The 21505-nt window shown below is 36.4% G+C and overlaps 1 protein-coding gene across 3 annotated transcripts in view; it reads left to right on the top strand.

Annotated features, from left to right (window-relative positions):
• Window positions 1–20659, top strand: part of sash1b (SAM and SH3 domain containing 1b) — a 106480-nt gene extending 85821 nt beyond the window's left edge. For all 3 annotated transcript variants that reach the window (XM_079852435.1, XM_079852437.1, XM_079852436.1), the window contains exons 5-20: window positions 887–924; window positions 1863–1949; window positions 2063–2175; window positions 2321–2422; window positions 5137–5269; window positions 5770–6155; window positions 7039–7113; window positions 7243–7386; window positions 7849–7981; window positions 9355–9524; window positions 9603–9812; window positions 10375–10525; window positions 12217–12348; window positions 14651–15366; window positions 19270–19401; window positions 19829–20659. In XM_079852435.1, coding sequence (XP_079708561.1) covers window positions 887–924; window positions 1863–1949; window positions 2063–2175; window positions 2321–2422; window positions 5137–5269; window positions 5770–6155; window positions 7039–7113; window positions 7243–7386; window positions 7849–7981; window positions 9355–9524; window positions 9603–9812; window positions 10375–10525; window positions 12217–12348; window positions 14651–15366; window positions 19270–19401; window positions 19829–19870 — 2764 coding nt within the window. In that variant the 3' untranslated portion in view covers window positions 19871–20659. The remainder of the gene's footprint in view (window positions 1–886; window positions 925–1862; window positions 1950–2062; window positions 2176–2320; window positions 2423–5136; window positions 5270–5769; window positions 6156–7038; window positions 7114–7242; window positions 7387–7848; window positions 7982–9354; window positions 9525–9602; window positions 9813–10374; window positions 10526–12216; window positions 12349–14650; window positions 15367–19269; window positions 19402–19828) is intronic.
• The last annotated feature ends 846 nt before the right edge of the window (window positions 20660–21505 follow it).

The raw sequence follows: 21505 nt of genomic DNA, 5'->3' as shown, positions 1-21505 counted from the left end.
CAGTAAACCTGCTCCATTAGTCTGTGCCATTAATGTTAATCAGACAATCTCATTGATCTAAACTGAATCGCTTTTGTAACTTTAATAAGAGTAAATGTATATTTAATTTACACAATGAAGACTATGCAGTGTTTTTTTGCACATTTGATAACAACAATTTTTATAGAATTCCTTATTTAGTGCTTGAGGTTTTCAGGTAGGTCTATTTCATTTGTGTATTTGTTCTATTGTAGTTTTTTGTCCCATTGCTTGTAATTAGTTTCTTTGTCCCTATTTTATCACTGACTGTTTTCTTGTCTTCAGTGAGCTTGAGCAATAGTACTAGTTGGTTGTGATATTGAAATTGAGATTTATGAAATTTCAATGGTATCAAATTTTGATATAAAAACTTTATTTAAAGCAAAAGTAACTATAACGTGATACTATATATCAAACTCTTATCATGATATAAGTTTTTGGTCATATCGCCCAGCCCTAGGCTAAAGATATCTCAGGTACATGCTAAAATCAGCAGAACCCGTCAGCTGAGAGAAAGACAAATAAAGAGAGGAGAACCGGAATTTACAAGCCATGTGAGCGCTCTGTCACTCTAAAACCCCTCCGGTGCGTGAAAAAGCCTCCATTGTTGCTGTGTGAGGTGTGGTGTGGCATGCCGGCCGACAGCAGCATGTGTCTTTATTCGCTCTGACAGACGGCTGAGTCTAATCCACTGGCCCACAGGCAACATGGACACCAGTTAGGACAGACAGATTACTACAAATGAATGGATAGGGGTTGAACATGAAGAAAATAATGTGGGAGAGCAGGTGAGATGAGACTGTGTGACGATGTTTGGATGGGAGACACTTTTGCTGGAGTTCATGCATGTTTGTACTTTTGCTTACAGGCAGTCAATGAACAAGTCCAGCTCTGAAGACGGATCCGGTTAGTAACATGTTTTGTGTTTGTTGATTTATTGTTGTCTAAAAACTAGTTAAATCGGGGTTAAAACCTGGGAGTATCAGGGAGATTTAAAATTGGAAAAAGTCAAGAGTGAGTCTACATTTTTGTTTTGCATAAAAATGCTTAATAGGCTAAACAGCGTTATTTTGTAAAACACTATACAATTATTTATGAAATCTTATTAAGTCATGTGAACCCTTTAAAAAACACATGTCAGTCAGATGTTTATAGACATACATACTCTTTCCTTAGTATGACTATGTTCTACTTCTCAATGAACTTAATGTGGTGCATCCTGGGATGATTTTACACACGGTTGAAGGAGTTCAAGTTTTTTTTTCCTTCGCTGATCCAAATTATACTTTTTTTCAATTAAATTACTTTGTTAGACAGTAAGAGTGTTTAATGTTTTTAAAGAAGTCTCTTATGGTCACCAAGGATGCATTTATTTGATCAAAAATACCAGTAAAAACAATGAGATATTATTACAATTTAATAATTATTTCTATTTGAATATATTTCAAAATGTAATTTATTCCTGTGATGCAAAGCTGAATTCTAGCATCATTACTCCAGTCTTCAGTGTCACATGATAATTCAGAAATCATTCTAATATGATGATTTGCTGCTCAAGAAACATTTCTTATTATTATCAATGTTGAAACTAGTTGTGATGCTTCATGTTGAGTACATTTTCATAGTCATATCATAGTGATACCTTTTCCTTCAGGATTCTTTCATGTATAGAAATTCCAAAAGAACAGCATTTATTAGGCACTACTAATATTTGTCTACAAAACTCTTTGAGATAAAGTCTTTTAAGATCATGGAAAAAAAACAGCGTTCATTTTTTTTTACTCGTATGTTTTTGAAACATGCAGTTAAATCATTTGCTGAGTTTAAAACTTTGTTTCTAACAGCAGGGAGATGGGACAGAAAGAAAAACAAATCGTTCTGGCAAAACTTCCGCAAGGCACAGAAAGGGAGCGTTCGAGCGCTACCGAAAGGTTCTTCGCCCATTTCTAATCACAATTTCATTAGATCTTCATATCTAGAAGATTAAATCTAGATATAACATTGCTGTAGATGACATGTATGACCTTTGACCTCTGATCTACAGGGGAGGATCCTGGCTTTGTGGCCAGTGAGATCACGATGAGTGATGAAGAACGCATCCAGCTGATGATGATGGTGAAGGAGAAGATGATCACCGTGGAGGAAGCCTTGGCTCGGGTATGAAATGGTTCACAACCCATTTTGCCTCCATAATGTGATGCATTTACAAGATAACAGAATGCTCAATAAAAACAGTGTAGGATGGGACTTGATTTTACTCCCCCAAACATTCGCCCCCAACATGCATTTTACTGTCCCTCAGCTGAAGGAATACGAAATGCAGAACAAGCAGCCCAACAGCGTGGACACGACCAATTGGACCGACACACCCAGTCCCTCCATGACCGAATCCTCCTACTGTAATGTAAGTTTCCCAGTCACCTTCTGCGTTTGCCAATGAGACGTTCTCGCATGCCAGATCCTTGTTTGTTGTGATGAACTTGTTTATTGGCAGATCTTCTGTCTATAGACACTCACAGCAGGGTTTTCACCTGCTATCTGTGGGATTTGTCACCCCTCCATCCCCCCATCATGTACTAGAGATGAACCACGGCCCCTCTGGGCCTCCAGGCAGGGTCCTATTCATCCACTCAATGCTGTAACCCCCCATTGTGCGTTTTTGGCCGGTTGAATGCAGGGCTGCTCTCTCTTCAGCGGCCCAGCAGCTCTTTTGTGCAGGGATTGTGTGATTAAGGCGCTGGGATGCAGGAGCCATTCCACCAATTCCACTGGACAGAGTTTACCATTTGGTGCATTCTGTGAAAAACGAATTTGGTGCTTTTCGATTTTAGTTATTGTGTTCGCTAAGACAAGCATCACTGTTCGTCTCTGTCGGGCGGAAACCTCGTATCTCCAAACACACTCTGCTCTACAGGAAAATGAAAAAACACTGTATTTTTATTAAATAATTAAACACTGCATTGTCAAAGTTGATATTGTAGCTTTATATCAGGCCAGACACTTTATTAACATTTTACCAAAATCAAGCTTGAAATGGACTTACGAGGTTTTTGACCTGGGAATTTCTGAGAATTTAGGACATACTGTACGTGTTTTGGCCGTCATTAGAACGGCCGCACCTGAAGTATTTCATTACATTTTCTTCAATTTAGTGGTTATAAAGTTTACTGTAGCTATGTGGGTGCTCAGTTTTTTTCTGTCATTTGGACAAAATCTCATGTTATTAAAGATGAAGTGCTACGCACAGTCTATTTAAGACAGTATTGCTATGACTCGACGACAAATGCTAAACTAAGACTCTTCTTCAAATTCATAAAACATTAGCCTTTATATATAAAGTATATATATATATATCTAGTGTTTCTTGAGTAAAAAAAATGCTGTACTTATTCAAAGAACCAGTTCTTTAATTACTTTTGCACTGCAAACTAGCAGAGACTGGCCAAACTGCGTGCGGCACTTCATTCATGATAGAGGAGGGTTGAGTTACGAGGTTTGACTGACAGTTTGAGGATACAAGTATTAGTCACAAGCTATTTTTAATTGCTTCTCATTGATTTATTATTTGCAAAACCCACAGACAGACATAAAGGGTAACCATTAGTAATAATTTATTGAAAACAATGAAGAAACATGGAGACATGAGGTTCTGGCCAGACATCGACGTATTAATGAAGTTTCATGTAACAAAGTTCGGGAGGAGCACGTTCAGGTAATCAGCCAATCAGCACAAGAGGAAGCCGGTATAAATATAGCCTTCCCTCACCTCTGTACTATGACAGTTTCACAGCATCCCTCCACCACCCCATCACCTCACTCCTGGCTGGTTTCTATCCCAGTAAAAGGGGGAGTACTCTGGGATCGGGCCAAATTTCGAGCTCGGAGCCCTCTCCCGGACAGCACGCCAAATACGCATAAATTACTACATCTGATTTCATGTACGTGTGAACTCGTGAATTATTATTGCTTTTAAGGTTAGAGATATGAACAAAGCCACTTTTCATTCAGCTGATTTGTACTCAAACACATGCGAACGCAGGAGACTGCCAAACGCAAGCTCATGCGAAGAAGCTTCGGATTTCACTGCATTCCAAAGTTCAAGCTTGGAGAGCTCTGTCCGAATTCGTATCATTATTGTACCATGGTACCTCCATAATGCTTTTATGTGAGGGATTCATTCAACATTCTCAGTGCTGACCAGTTATTATAGTGTCTGTGTTTTCATCGATGACAATAGAATTTTACAGATGCCAATTACATAACATCCCACCCGCTGAAATAGTTTGTCTGAAATGTTCAGTTCTCAGACTTGCACACAAGAGCCGTTTATAACAGACGTTAGCAGACTCTTAATATTCTCACGCTGACTGTATTTGACATTTCACCGGGTTTATTTCAGGTCTTGTGATCTTCTGTGGGTCTGAAACTGTGGCAAGAACTACACAGTGCTCACATTTATGAACCTAAACGATGAGTAATTTTAGGTGAGATGTGGCTGTCTCTTCTGCGCGTGGTTTCTGAGCTGAACCCGTTTGCCGCTAAAACAGATGCTTCTGAGAAATGCTTCTCTACCTGCTGGAAAATAAGCGAGAAAAGAGTCTTGCACGCTCAAGTCTGTGATAATCTGGTCTTCAGATCTATGTGTGTGGGATATTTGTTTCACTTTTTTTATCGTCCAACAGGTGGAAACGCATCCCTTAATGAAGTAGCAGCACACCTCTCTGTAATAACTCATATTTGAGGAATTATTCATGTCTGGAGCACAAACGTTGCAGGACAAGTTTACATGTTGAAGTAAATGAGTCTGTTTACAGCCTCTCTGTTGACTTCACATCACCTGTTTTTATAGTTTGCATTTTGGTTTACCATATACTAAAGACCACTGAAAGTATGTGGTCAATAATGAGTCAAAATACTTTCCATTACATGTAAAGTACCTTTTATTGTATTATTTGTATTCTTATTTTATATTGTGTTTTGTTTTATTTTATATTTATTTTTATACGTTTTGTTTTTATTTTCAAATATTTTATATTTTGGTGTTTTCTATGTATTTTGTTATTGTTTTATTTTGTTGTTGTTATTTATCTTGTTTTCTATTGTTTATTATTTGTACAGTCGAGAGAACAGTCGGAGGACGAGCTGGAAGAGTCCATCACCTTTCGCCGACTTCATAAACTCGTTAATTCAACTCGACGTGTGAGAAAGAAGTTAATCAGAATTGATGAGGCCAAAAAACACGGATCAAAAGGTGGGATATGAATGCATTTCATGAACTTTTCACAATCATACATACAGTACTCATGTCACACATCACACCTGAAATGTACATAGCTGTGCAGATGTATGCAGAACATCTGGATAAGAAGATTTTTAACAGTAATAGAAAAATCACTGTGGAGTGAATTCGAGTTTCACGATTGGCATGTTTGATTTTATTAAAACAAACTCTGGTGAGATTGCTCTGTTAGTGCGGTTCATTTGAATAAGTGTGAACGCTGCCATCCGAACTCTGGTGCAAAACCAAACAAGTGGAGCGAGATCGCTGAAAAGATGTGTCTCAATCCTTTTCCAAACAAACTCTGGTGCGGTACAAGTGAAATATGAACGCAACATGGACCAAAGACATGTAAACGAACCAAAGACAGGAAAGGACAGAGTGCTCAAGCATGCACTGAGACCAAAAAAGTGTATTAAGAAAGTAAATAGGGTCAATAGTTTTCAGGTTGACTTGCTTTGTTTCTCCTCCAGACCCTGTGAGTCCTGAAGCGTTCCCGTCGGGCGAGGAGGGCTTCTCTCTCTACTCTGGGGTGCACAAACGTCTTGCCGTGTCTCAGGGTGACGGTCTGAGCTTCATGCTTCATGAACAGCTGTCTCTGGACAGAGACTCGGACAGTCTGACCACGTCTCCCTCGTCCAGCAGCTTAGACACCTACAGCAGCCACAAGCTCTTCAGCAAGTCCAGCAGCAGTCAGGGGCCGGAGCCGGCGTCTGGACCCGGTGGAGCAGTGTCTGGGCTGGACGCAGGCAGCGGTTCCTCCTTCTCTGAGGCAGACGGTGAAGTCGAGCCCAGGATGTCCCGCTCTGTGACGGACGGGGAGATGAGACGAGCCATGAGCCCCTCGAACTACCATGGAGTGAGTATAAGCACTGTTTTGTTTTGTTTTGTTTTGTTTTGTTTTGTTTTGTTTTGTGTTTTAGTTTGTTTGTTTGTTTGTTTATTTTATTATTATAAAAAAAAATTATGAGCTCTGAGCCCCTCTAACTACTATGGAGTGAGTACAAGTACTGTGTTTTGTTTTGTTTTGTTTTGTTTTGTGTTTTGGTTTGTTTGTTTGTTTGTTTATTTTATTATTATTTAAAAAATTATGTGCTCTGAGCCCCTCTAACTACTAAGGAGTGAGTACAAGTACTGTGTTTTGTTTTGTTTTGTTTTGTTTTGTTTTGTTTTTTGTTTTGTTTTGTGTTTTGTTTTGTTTTGTTTTGTTTTGTTTTGTTTTGTTTTGTGTTTTGTTTGTTTGTTTGTTTTATTATTATAAAAAAATGTATGAGCTCTGAGCCCCTCTAACTACCATGGAGTGAGTACAAGTACTGTCTTTTGTTTTGTTTTATTTTATTTTTTATTCACCACAACGTTTTGTCTTATTTTATTTATATATATTTGTCCTAGGGGGATGTCAAGCTCCAAAATGGCAAAAAAAAAAAAAATTAAAACAATTATAATATATATTAGGTTTTATTTGATTATTATATTTTCCATGTCTCAGGGTGACTTTAAGCTCCAATATGTAATATATATATATATATATATATATATATATATATATATATATATATATATATATATATATATATATATATATTATTTTTTTTTTTTTTTTTTTTTTTTTTTTTTATGTGAAGAATAGATATAATTTAAGTCATTATTCACTGAAAATGTAACTTGTATGGTCAAGATTAAATGTAAAGATATAACTTGAGCCAGATTTCGCTTTTCGAACTCTATCCTTTGTGTCACAGAGAACCTGTAGCTTTGGAGGATTTGATCTCACAAGCCGATCTGTGTACATGGGCAACAGCAGCTTTGACCCCACAGTAAGGACACATTGGAAAACGGCAAAATAGTCATAAAATCTATTTCAAAATCTATTCAGCTTCTTGCATGCCGTTTTTATAATTTTAGAAGATTTTGAAGTTGTGCATTCTGTCATGTCTGTCTTGCAGAATGAAAACGGCAACATCAGCATGAGAGACGCATCCAGATCTCCAACACCTTCCCGTATCTCTCTGGGGAAGAAGGTGAAATCTGTTAAAGAGACCATGAGGAAACGCATATCCAAGAAATATAATCCCTCTCCATCAGAGCAGGTGATTGTGTGATGAGGATTCATGTATAATGCAGATTACTGAAGGGACTACTGAGTAACAATGTTAGCAATTCCAATATAGCAAATCTGTCATTTTTGTCGAAGCAGAATGCAGTTTGTGTATGCCATGATGCTAGGGTGTTTGGGCTAGTTACTAAATGATTGTCAAAGTCAAAGTGTTTGTCATTTTTTTTATCTACCAAGCAAAATTCATGAAGTCTGCTTCCTTAAACACTAAAACCTAGGGTTAGGAAGTTGTTCAGATATCTTACTTCAATATGAGCAACAGTAATAGTGATGCTTGACTTGGCAAACACCATTTATCTTGGAACCAAAGTACATTTGAGTCATTTAGTAGTCAGCACTTGTAGAATTTGCTTTCATTCATTACAGCTTGATTTCTGTGTATCTAGCGCCTTCTGTTGGCCATGGTATTGATTTCAGTGTGTTGTGTTTGACTCAGTCAAGCCCCAGCAGAGCTCCCAGCAGCCCTCAGTCTCCTCACACCGACACAGACTCTCTGGAGAAACCCAAACTCAAGGCTGGAGGATCAGTGGAGAGTTTGAGGAGCTCCCTCAGCGGTCAGAGCTCCATGAGTAAGTGTGTGTGGAAATGCTTCACTTGTGCAAGGCACATTTATGAAAGTGTCAAATAAAATAAACAAATATAGTCTTTATAATATTAAAACTTATTAAAGTATATAAATGTACAAAATATAAAAATATTATATAATAACCAAATAGGAAAAAATGATCATCCCATAAATGGCCATTCTATGTTTTTATGTATTATGTTTTCATTCAAATATTAAAGAGCCAAAAGGTGTCTGCATAATATATAAGTATAATACAGAGTTGTTATTGTCAAGTAAAACTATTTTAAAAAAAATACAGTACTAAAATGACTAAAACTGAAATAAAAATAATAAAAAGTGATTCATGACTTCATGAAAAAAGCACATAACAAAATTACTGCAAAATTATGACTAAAAGATATGTATAATACAGTGGTGTTATTGTTAACTATACTATTTTTTTTAAAAGAACTGAAACAAAAAAACTATTTAAATTGAAATACTTACTAAAACTAAAACAGAAATAAAAATGAACTAAAGCTAAATAGTAAAAATAAAAAAAATAAAAAAAAATTCAAATGACATAAGCACATAACAAAATTACTTAAAATTAGATATGTATAGTACTGTGTTGTTTGTGTTTACTAAACAAAACGAAAAATTATCAATTTTGCCTTAGCAAAAAATTGAAATAAAAGTAGAAATAAAACTGTTTAATATATAATTATATATATTTATATAATTTAATATAAATAGAACAATTAAAAATAATACAAATTACAAATTTTTAATCTAAGATTAAAATCAAAACTGAAATACAAAATCTATTTCAAAATGTTATACAATAATAAATACAGTATTATATACTATAATAGTATATAATCAATACTAAAACAACAGAAAATGTATAAAAGAATAAAGTATAACTAATACTGAATGTATAATGAAAGTATAATATAACAATAGAAGATAACAGAGTAGATTAATAGATAATATACAAGCCTGCTGGTCATCATGCAAAATAAACCTGGCAGGGTGATGTTATAATTGGTGTTATAATTTAATTATTTTGTGAAAATGACTTGCTGACTGTATATTATTTTACTTATTACACATCTGCTTATCGTATAAACTGACATGAAATATTGTTTTTTTTTTGTTTTGTTTTTTGGGAAGAAATTGAAATTTAAAGACTTAAAAGTCTTGTTATAGTCTAGTACAGAATTGACCAGAATTTTAAAAAACCTTATGGTATCAGATGCTACTCTGAAATGGTACTAAATGATTACCGTATTCATATACCACGGTATTTACACAGTACTTCACAGTACTTCAAAGAATACCAGGGTTGATCCATGTCAGTAGACGTGTTTAACGCATTAGTTGTTCTCGCAGGCGGTCAGACGGTCAGCACCACAGATTCGTCCACCAGCAACCGAGAGAGTGTGAAATCAGAAGACGGTGATGAAGACGAGCTGCCGTACAGAGGACCGTTCTGTGGCCGCGCTCTCGTACACACAGACTTCACCCCGAGCCCGTACGACACCGACTCCCTCAAACTCAAGGTCACAGCTGCTTTCTCATGAATAAACCCACCATCAGCTTCCTTAGCTCTGCATCTAAAGCGTGCGTTTGCCTTGCAGAGAGGAGATATGATCGACGTCATCAGTAAGCCGCCCATGGGCACGTGGATGGGGCTGCTGAATAACAAGGTGGGGACATTTAAGTTCATCTACGTGGAGACGCTAAACGAGGAAGAGGAGAAACCCAAACGCAGTGTGAAGAAGAGGAGGAAGAGCCATCCTCCCAAACCGACCTCTGTAGAGGAGCTTCTGGAGCGCATCAATCTCAAAGTAATGTCTCTTTAAACTACAAAAACACAATAATGCTCCATTCAGTTCCTTACTACGGAGCCCCTAAAGGGACAGTGTGAAGACAAAAAAAGATGAGATGGGAGGGAAAATGATTTGGTAATGCTGTTGCGTTGGCTCACAAAGAACACAAAAGTTTTTGCGAGGGAACGCAAAAGCAATGACTTATTCCATCTCATATTTCGGTAACACTACACAATAAGGTCTCATTTGTTAACATTAGTTAATGTATTAACTAACTATGAGCAATACATTTGTTACAGTATTTATTAATATTTGTTAACGTTAGTTAATAAAAATACAGTCATTCATTGTTTGTTAGTTCACAGTGCATTTACTAATGTTAACAAATACAACTTTTGATTTTAATAATGTATTATTAAATGTAAATGATTAATAAATGCTATAGAAGTGCAGTTCATTATTAATTCATGTTATCTATGTAGTTATGTAGTGTTATTTTAGTATTATTTTTACACTATTATAGTATATATATGATATATAATATAATACACAATAATAACCCTGGTTCATCGTCCTGCAGGAGCACATGCCCACGTTCCTGTTTAACGGCTATGAGGATCTGGACACGTTTAAGCTGTTGGAGGAGGAAGATCTGGACGAGCTGAACATCAGAGATCCTCAGCATAGAGCCGTCCTGCTCACCGCCGTGGAGCTTCTGCAGGAGTGTGACAGTGAGAGGCCGACCGCAAACACACACACACACACACTAGGTGCGTTTACATGGAGCGTTGCATTCCGATTACAACTGGTTTAAAAGTCCAATCCGAATGAAAATGCTTCATGTAAACACCTCAATTGGAATAAAAATACCCAAACCGATTGAAAGTTAATTAATCCGTTCGATAGGACATGTAAACACCTGATCAGATTGAAAACCGAAACTGGAAAGTTTTGTGCATGTGCAGTGACATAGAAATGGCGTAATGACTCATCGTCTCCTAAATAGGAACTGAAATAAATAAATACGTCTGCTTTTTAAAACAAAGAAAATGAAGATGGAGAGTATGCGTCAACAGTGGAAACTGTGTATTCGTGCAGTGTGCGCATGTCAAAAGTTTCAATCCAGTTTTGAAGCTTGTGATATATAAACACACACAATATATCAGAATGATTTAATTCCAATTGGAATAAAAAAGTGTCCATGTAAACATGCCTACTGAGAGATATTTTACTGTTCCGCCTGATTAACCGGTTATTTTAACAGTGCTATCAATAGAATTAATGAGAAATATGTCTGCACCATATTTAAGTCACTAAAAGAGTTTATAAGTCTCTATAAAAGTCTTATATAAACTACTGTTTACCATTTCAGGTCAGTAAGTTTTGAAATAAATAATTTTATTCAGCAATACAGCAAAGGTGACTGTAAAGACATAATGTTATCATATATTTCTATTTCATATAAATGCTTCATCAAAGAATCATGAAACAAATTAATGTTTCTTGGACACCAAATCGTCATATTAGTAATGATGCTGGAAATTCAGAGTTACCATCACATTTTAACATGTATTTCAATAGAAAAGAGATATTTTAAACAATAATCAATTTGTAACAATTTTTTACAATATTATTTTGTATTATTTTGTATTTTTGATGAAGCCTTGGTGAGCATAAAAGAAGTTTAAAAGAATTTCAATGGTAGGTTGAATATGGATTTTATGGATAGGACCAATAGCTATTTTAAACTATTGGTATATATTTATAATAGTAAATATTTTTATTTTATAATATATATCTAAAAATTAATATATATTTATATATACAAAGTAACAAATATTTTTTACAAATATTTTACATAATATTTACTTCAAAATTCACCTAAAAATGTCAGTCAGTAAGGGGAAGTAAAAATATATCACTGTATTAATATTACTATTGTAATACCCAGATACATATGTGTTTATTTATCATTAAAATACTTCTAAAACGGTGTATTAAATAAAAAATTAATGTTTGCTCTCAAAAAAAAAAATTGTGAGAGAAAAGAGTTAAGAAGCTAAATTTCAGCTGAATGTTACCTTGTCGCTCCTACATTAAATGTATTACATAAAGTTTTAATTTAAGTGTATGATTTGGTTTGTCATAATTTTTTTTTTTTTTTTTTTTTTTGCTTTGTATATCATATGCATTTATATGAACTATATGCATTGCAAATATTTATTATAGGCCATATCCAACATTCAATTTCATACAATATGTAACAGAAAAAGCTTACATGTGAATTGCGCCTACAGCATATATTCAAAAATAATTATCACTCCTACCAAAATAATAAAATCGAACCAAATCCCGACCACATTTTAGACTTCATGAGCATCATATCTTTTAGTAAAGAACTAAAATTGTGTTTGTTGTTCAGGTAACAGTGACCCGGAGCGCGAGGGATCATCCGGAGACTCTCAAGAGAAGCTTCTGTCCGAGGGCAGCGTCCCGCCAGGAGACTCTCCTCGAGACTCGGGCTGTTACGAGAGCAACGAGAACCTGGAGAACGGTAATGACAGCCTTCCTCACCTGTGACTCTCCAGCCCTCCTCTTCCTCCTGTCTGTGATCTCTGCATGGTCTTCTGCTTTCACTCGTCTCTCTGCCGTGAGGACGACATCTGCTTTCATTCCCAGCATTCAGCGGACCAGAGCATCTCTCATCCACAGCATCAGTTACTCGTGACGTGACTTTGCATTGAGATTTCACTTCAGTCCCATTTCCATTCGAGAACCGACTTTCTACCGCGTTGCGTGATTTGCTGAATTTGTGTTGAACCAAAAAGAGTGAAGAAGTTTGGTCCTAAATCAATATTATTCACTGTTACAGCTTTTACAGTGTTATAACATCACATAAATGTTCAATATCATTTGCTTTGGTTTAGACGAACAAAAGAATACTAGTCATAACATGCTCATGTCAATAGCCCTTGTGAAGAGTTGACAATGTCATTTTTTTTTTTTTTTTGCTTGTGCTTGCGAGACGTTGCTTTTTGTGTGTGTATATTTTTCTAGTAAGAAATACTATGATGTTGCACAATATCTTTAAATGTGCCTAAAAATCATTTGTGATATGCAAACGTATGAGACTAAAGTAGATATATTTACAACACAAAAAAAAAAGTCTATACATCTTGCTCCACAGTTAGAGACAAGAGATACAATCATAGCTGCGATGACATCAAAATGTCTTGAGATATTCAGTCTTAAATGAAGAGTGAAACTCATGAAAACATGTCCAGGTCACATTTCACCCCAAAATCAACTTGGAGAAATACAGAATTAAAAGAAAAGGCCTGTTTTAAGCCAATTTTTCTTTTTTCATATATATATTAAACACATTTTCCCCTCAAATGTGTGTTTACATAAATGCTAAATGACTATTTAAAAGGAAAATTCTCATTAGTTTTTGTGATAACTATTATTTTTAGTTGTACTTGTTATTATTATAATACACTGTTTTTTTTTTTAATTAGCTATAAATTAAAGCAGTACACTACAACCGTGTTAATACTTTAAAACATTAATACTAATTTGTATAATATTATTTAATACTAACATAAAAATTTATAGGAATTCAATAAAAATATTAATTGAAATTGTCTAAAAGTATTAATAATATTGTAATATTATGAATTAAAATAGATAGTTGGTTTAATCAGATATAATTATATTAGATTATTAATTATTTAAAAAAATTAATAGTGACATTTTTTACAGTTTGAGGGTGTTTAATGACAATCTCACAGTGGAAAAGGTTCATAATGGAGTGATCGTTTTTGTTAAGCAAAATGTAACTTTTTATTTATTTCTTTGATTTTGGGATTACATATGACCCGGAAATGTCCTTAAGATTTTGTAAGATTCATCCACAAATGTCTTACATGTTCTTTGCAACTGTGGCTAAAAAAAACAAGCGTACAGAATCCATGTACATGGATCCGACTGAAACTCTGAGCTCTGTGTGTGTGTGTCACTGACCGAGGGAGAGATGTCAGTCAATGTCATGACAGAAGCTATGGAATAAAATACTCTATGATCTCTTCATCTGAATCGCCTGCTTATTCCTGTCTGCTCCTCTCCTTTTCCATCCAGTACTTTCTGTTCACTCTTAAACTATATATTTCATCACTATGCACAACCAATCAGTTTCTCTTTGCATGATCTTTTCCGTCAGTCTATGATCTGTCTCAAGGAAAAATGCTGCTGTTTAAAAGATTTGTTTAATGTTTTTTAAAGAAGTCTCTTATGCTCACCAAGACTGCATTTATTTGATCAAAAATACAGTAAATCAGTATTATTGTGAAATATTAATAAACATTTTCTTTTTAAATATATTTTAAAGTGTAATTTATTCCTGTGATGCAAAGCTCAATTTTCAGCATCATTACTCCAGTCTTCAGTGTCACATGATCCTTCAGAAATCATTATGATATGATGATTTGCTGCTCAAGAAACATTTATGATTATTATCAATGTTAAAAACTGTTGTGCTGTTTTTTTTCTTTGATGAATAGAAAGTTAAAAAGAACAGCATATTTGAAAAAGAAATCTTTTGTAACATTATAAATCTTAACTGTAACTTTTGATCAATTGAATGCATACTTGCTGAATAAAAGTATTAATTTCTTTATGCTTTTTTAAACTGTACTTTCCCTAAACTTTTGAATGGTAGTGTATGCTAAAAAAATATGTATGCTAAAAAATCTATATATATATTTCCAGTTGTGTCGTTTCGAACTCATATGACAAATTTTTAACTGTGTTTTGTTGTCATGTTGAATCACATCTTCTTCACGTGAATCTTCTTGTAGGCAAAGGCAAAAAGACGTCTCATTTAAGCAGGTCCTCATCAGGCTTTGAGTCCAGCCATCTCTCCTCCCCTGAGTTTCCCATCCCACCCCTCTGCCATTCCAGCAGGTTGAGCCCAAAAACCAGACCGGACCTTCCACTTCCACTGCAGGTCGACTCCATGCAGGATCTTCATCTGGGAAGGAACCACTACATCCTCGGAGGAAAACCCCTGAGTCGCAGTTGTGGCGCCTTGGATCATCAGTCTAGTCCAACTGAGCTGTTGAAGCGTTACCTCTCAGTAGAGGAACTTCATCTGCACAGAAAAATGTCTGACAGTACTGAGGAGAATTCAAGTCAAGTACAGGAGAATGTTGAGTCTGAAGAGATTGTATATGGAGCCCAGCCGTCCTCAAGCGTTTCAGTGGTGGAGTATGAAGAGGTTCCTGCGGATGATCGTCCTCCAAGCACACAGCGCATGAAGCCACCAATTCCTCCAAAACCTCTTCCACTGCCGTTATTAAAGAGCAGGGACACTGGCGTCGGGAGAAATGAGGTTTCCATAAGCACATCGTCTAAGATGAACTCTGGCCAGGAAGGTCCCAGGAACTCCAAGTCACTCATTTACAGACCGGCCAAAAAAGTTCATTCTGGGAAAATGGCCAACCTGGAGACTTTAGTGGAGGAAAAGTTATGCTCTGATGGCATCGACCTCACAGATGAGCCATATTCTGACAAGGTATCTGTTTTTTTCTGACTTGATTAATGTTATATATTACAGATGTTGTCTTTGCAGATAACCCTCTTACGGAGTCCCTAAAGGGACATGGTGAAGAGAAAAAGTATGAGATGGAGGAAAAGAAATTTGTCAATGCTTTTTGTTTGTTCGCAAACAGGTCAAACGGTTTTGCGAGCAATGCAAAGTTTCTCGGGGGAGAGAATGCAAAAGCATTGACATTATTTTTCCTCCCATCTCATATTTTTTTCCACCACCATGTCCCTTTAGGGGCTCTGTAATAACCAAATCCAAAACCTGATAAAAATGGTGCATAATTTAGAGGTAAATATTGTTTAGTACTTCTAAATATAAAATGTTAAAGAATAAATATTATTGAAACAAAATATAGTGCAATTATTTCATAAAACAAAATGTGACACTTATATTGTCTTCGTTCTGTTTTGATCTTCAAGGATGTGACCCTTAGCCTTTCAAAGCCTCTATTTAAATAGCGCGCGAACGCAGGCGGTCGACACATGCGCTCTAGAAAATGTCATCTTTGTCGATAAAAAACAAACTTTGTATTCTTTTAAACTAAAGCAAAGACTATAGATATAGAAAGACGTTTCACTCATACTGTATTACTCATGAATGGGAGAAACTGCAACGCGCAATATGGCGGAATAGTCCCGCCTTCTAAGTAAAAGAGCCAATCGCTGATTGGTAAAGCCATAACATCACTGCAGCTGCCGTTTCAAGTTCCCCTTTCAAGCTGAGCATAAGATATACAGTGAGGAAAATAAGTATTTGAACACCCTGCTATTTTGCAAGTTCTCCCACTTGGAAATCATGGAGGGGTCTGAAATTGTCATCGTAGGTGCATGTCCACTGTGAGAGACATAATCTAAAAAAAAAATCCAGAAATCACAATGTATGATTTTTTAACTATTTATTTGTATGATACAGCTGCAAATAAGTATTTGAACACCTGAGAAAATCAATGTTAATATTTGGTACAGTAGCCTTTGTTTGCAATTACAGAGGTCAAACGTTTCCTGTAGTTTTTCACCAGGTTTGCACACACTGCAGGAGGGATTTTGGCCCACTCCTCCACACAGATCTTCTCTAGATCAGTCAGGTTTCTGGGCTGTCGCTGAGAAACACGGAGTTTGAGCTCCCTCCAAAGATTCTCTATTGGGTTTAGGTCTGGAGACTGGCTAGGCCACGCCAGAACCTTGATATGCTTCTTACAGAGCCACTCCTTGGTTATCCTGGCTGTGTGCTTCGGGTCATTGTCATGTTGGAAGACCCAGCCTCGACCCATCTTCAATGCTCTAACTGAGGGAAGGAGGTTGTTCCCCAAAATCTCGCAGTACATGGCCCCGGTCATCCTCTCCTTAATACAGTGCAGTCGCCCTGTCCCATGTGCAGAAAAACACCCCCAAAGCATGATGCTACCACCCCCATGCTTCACAGTAGGGATGGTGTTCTTGGGATGGTACTCATCATTCTTCTTCCTCCAAACACGTTTAGTGGAATTATGACCAAAAAGTTCTATTTTGGTCTCATCTGACCACATGACTTTCTCCCATGACTCCTCTGGATCATCCAAATGGTCATTGGCAAACTTAAGACGGGCCTTGACATGTGCTGGTTTAAGCAGGGGAACCTTCCATGCCATGCATGATTTCAAACCATGACGTCTTAGTGTATTACCAACAGTAACCTTGGAAACGGTGGTCCCAGCTCTTTTCAGATCATTGACCAGCTCCTCCCGTGTAGTTCTGGGCTGATTTCTCACCTTTCTTAGGATCATTGAGACCCCACGAGGTGAGATCTTGCATGGAGCCCCAGTCCGAGGGAGATTGACAGTCATGTTTAGCTTCTTCCATTTTCTAATGATTGCTCCAGCAGTGGACCTTTTTTCACCAAGCTGCTTGGCAATTTCCCCGTAGCCCTTTCCAGCCTTGTGGAGGTGTACAATTTTGTCTCTAGTGTCTTTGGACAGCTCTTTGGTCTTGGCCATGTTAGTAGTTGGATTCTTACTGATTGTATGGGGTGGACAGGTGTCTTTATGCAGCTAACGACCTCAAACAGGTGCATCTAATTTAGGATAATAAATGGAGTGGAGGTGGACATTTTAAAGGCAGACTAACAGGTCTTTGAGGGTCAGAATTCTAGCTGATAGACAGGTGTTCAAATACTTATTTGCAGCTGTATCATACAAATAAATAGTTAAAAAATCATACATTGTGATTTCTGGATTTTTTTTTTTAGATTATGTCTCTCACAGTGGACATGCACCTACGATGACAATTTCAGACCCCTCCATGATTTCCAAGTGGGAGAACTTGCAAAATAGCAGGGTGTTCAAATACTTATTTTCCTCACTGTATTTATTGGACAGTTAATGTCAGATTATGTTGCTGATTTGAAATATGTTATTTAATTGAGAGTTCAGCAAGCAGTTTTTGAGATTTCAGGATTCACCAATTCAAATAGATAGGACACTGAATGCCCGAAATAGCTGCCCGGAGGCGTTGCAAATATGGCTGCCGAGTGAACAGACTTTCCTTGAAAGGGACTTTGACCAAAGACTATAGACCCTTTTACAGTTGGTAAACATGGTGATGTATTTGTGTGGGCGGGGCTTAGCTGGAGGCAGAAAGATCCCTCTGGCCGCTTCACTAACGCTAGTTTGCCAGTTTGTTAGCTTGTTTTTTTAACAATGACTGGAGAAATTCCAGTTTTATCTTAATGTGCAAGGTCACTCACTGTCCAGGACCGCGATTGTTATTTGCAAAAGTTAATTTTAACGGACGGAACCAGACTGGCCGACCCGTACACGCTCAGTCAATGGATGGACGATCTGACAGGATTAACGTTAACGCTACCAGTACCAACAGTTGAGTGGCCTGACTTCTACACCTGCCCGATAGAGAAACTGAGGACATATAAATCTTTAGATGCCTATAACTATGTGCTGAATGGTCATGTAAAGATTTGTGTGTACGATCCGCAGTTCTGCCTAACCAGCGCCAAGAAGACGACAATGTAAAGAGTGACATTACGGTGCAATTTTAAAGATGTGGATATTTTCTAGAAATAAAAATTCCAGATACAGCATACTCATTTTTCATCGATTCTTGCACCCAATAACACAACAAGATGACATTTAATAATAAAAATAATTATTTAAGCTCCTTATTATGTAGCCGAATCTGTGCTGGTTTGTATTGGCCGCCTCCAGTTTTCCGTTTGTTTTGCCTCCAGCTAACGCCGTGACGTAACTGTGACGTCGGCGCAAAAGGGGTCTATAGAATAACACAAGACGCATCACTTGTATTGTTTTGAATGACATTGAATGCCGTTAGAAGCTCCGGTTCCTATAGAAACAGTCAGACGCGAGCTTCATGCGCATTAGCCTGAAAAATTTGATTTTCTGTCATGATTTGAGCATTTAGAAAGTTGTTTAGGTGTCAGATTTCGTTGGTGATTTCAAATGTGAAATTTAATCGTAAACTTGGCGAACAGTTTTGGAGAATTTAATGTTTCCCCATTCAAAAAGAAGCTGCACTTGCATGCCCGAGAGCCGTTTCAAAGATGGCCGCCGAGTGAAATGACTTGTAAAGGGACCTTAGTTATATTCAACTTTCTGAAAACAAAACAGGGGACTTTTCTTTGACTAAAGTTGCAGCTATCTCATAATCCCCTCACACAAGGGCTTGTCAATGTAGGCGTCTGTTGTTGCAGTCTTCTGTATTTTGCTGTTGTTCCATTTAGTTTCTACTGTGACACAATGGCCTTGGCTAGTGTTGCCACCTTGTGGAATAACTGATTAGTGCAAAAACAAATTCTGTGCGCATGTGCGATCTGCGCGTACAAAGTACTATAGTTTACTGATCTCTCTTGTCTTTCTTTCAGCATGGCCGTTACGGAGTGCCTTTCTCTCTGATCCAGAGATATTCTGAAGATCTGGACAAACCTTTGGGTGACATTGCCATTCTGATTGATCAGACAAGAGTCCAACGCCTTCTAAAGCAGCATCGTACAGCAGTGAGTGTCCTGTCCCGTGACGCCATACAGTCAATGAGTGTCAATGGACCCTTTTCACATTTCTGGGGTTCTCCGAAGCGGAAATCGTCATAGTTGGGTAAACTTTTATAGTGATGAACGGGAGACATCAGCAAATGTCATTTTTGCACTAATAGCAAAAGGAAAAAATCCATGATAGTGTTTCCATGACTCTCCATGAGGGAAAAAATATTGAGAGAAATATTGAAATTTGCCATTTCATTAGAAACACCCTTGCAGCCATGTTAATTTAAGTTAAGTAACGTTATAGTGTTATAATGAACATATGAAAAACTTTACTAGATGTGTGATGTCGATAACTGTGTAAACGCTTCACTGTCTGTGAAAAGGGTCAGTTACACATTCTTTATAAACGTGTCTGACTTTGACTTTCTTTCGTATGTCACAGATCCCATTGAGAGGATTGTCAGAGATATGTGTGATCCCTTGAGCACTTCTGGACAACATCGTACTGATTCCTGAACTGTGGGAGAAGCCTAGGATAATACCAGCTGATCGATTATAAATCCAGCTGACTCCTGAAGTTTAAAGATCATGAATCACTGACTCTCCTTGTGGAATTTTACATGCTTTTGATTCACCTGAAAGTTTTTTTCTAATTAAAACTTCTCTTTACCTGTCCTTTTAGGCTTGAGACAGCACAGTAGAAACTGAAGTAGTCTGACATGTATTTGTGGTTTCATTTGAAACCTCCACTAGTGGACAATGAAGAACGATCGGTTTTGAATCAAATTGAATCTGTTATGATCAAAAGGCACCAGTTCCAAATTCTTTAGGAGTTTGTGGAAACCATAAATGTTGCCTTTGAAAATGTATATAATAGTTCATCTGAGTGAAACCTACTTTTGCTGTCATTTGTTTTGGATAGATCATCATTATATTGATATTTTATTTTAATAGAAGCAGTTTTTATATTATTTTGTTATCTGCCCAAACTAAAAAAGCCTTTTCTCTGTAAACTGCATTGTCTTATATTTTGAGTAATGTTCATATTGATTTCAAAACATATTTATTTCCTGCTGTAATATAGGACTTATTTGATGATTTTTGCTTGTAAAAATTGACATAGGCTACATATTTTAATCAATAACGTTCTGTTATGGGGTAAAGAAGGGTTCTGTTCTGTTATGGGCTAATGCAAGTTGGTGTGAATGAACTGAATGTTTGTAAATGTATTTTCAGAGATGTGTTTAAAAACTAATAAAGCTTTTGATTCGTTAAAAACTTTGATTCATTTTATATATATATATATATATATATATATATATATATATATATATATATATATATATATATATATATATATATATATATATATATACACACACACACACACACACACACACACACACACACAGTTGATTTTACATCAACTTCTAAGATTAGCATAGACCTGTTGGAAATGTAAGTTGTGTAATATAGTATGTAAATAATAGAGTTAGGGTTCTCAAACTCAGACTTGTCGCACTTGAGTGAATTTGTACACGGACTTGGACATTTTTATACTTTATCGAGTACAGTCAAGTCCGTGGGACTAGAGGACACAATATAGTATTATTCAGTAATGAAACAAAATGACTTGCGTTGTGTTTGTTCACAGTTGAGCGCATGGATGCAATGGCCAATCATAGGCGTTTTAGAGTCCCCATGTGCGGAATTCACTCAAAATGTAAATAAGAGATTCATTGTGCATTGTAAACAGCTTTATTGTTTATAACAGGAGTTTTTGTTTACAGTAATAAAGTACTAAAAAAAAAAAAAAAATTCAAACTATTATAGTTAATAAAAAACTATTATATATTGTATTATATACTCTTATTATAGTTACAAATTAATACTATTTAATTAGCTCATATGTAAAAAGTTTAAAAAAAAAAGGTGTTTGTTATGCTTTGTATCCTAACCCTAAACTTAACTGATGTATTTTTTTTTTTTTTAGATTATTATTATTCATTTATTATTCATTTTAAATTAATGTTTAAAAGGGGCGTGGCCACACAAGTTTGAGAACCACCGGGTTATGGGATAATTTCTGTTGTAGCAATTCACCTTTCGGCACTCCTCC

Source organism: Squalius cephalus (assembly GCF_949319135.1).
Source record: "Squalius cephalus genome assembly, chromosome: 20".
Classification (NCBI taxonomy): Eukaryota; Metazoa; Chordata; class Actinopteri; order Cypriniformes; family Leuciscidae; genus Squalius; species Squalius cephalus.
This window is presented reverse-complemented; position numbering and strand designations above follow the sequence as displayed.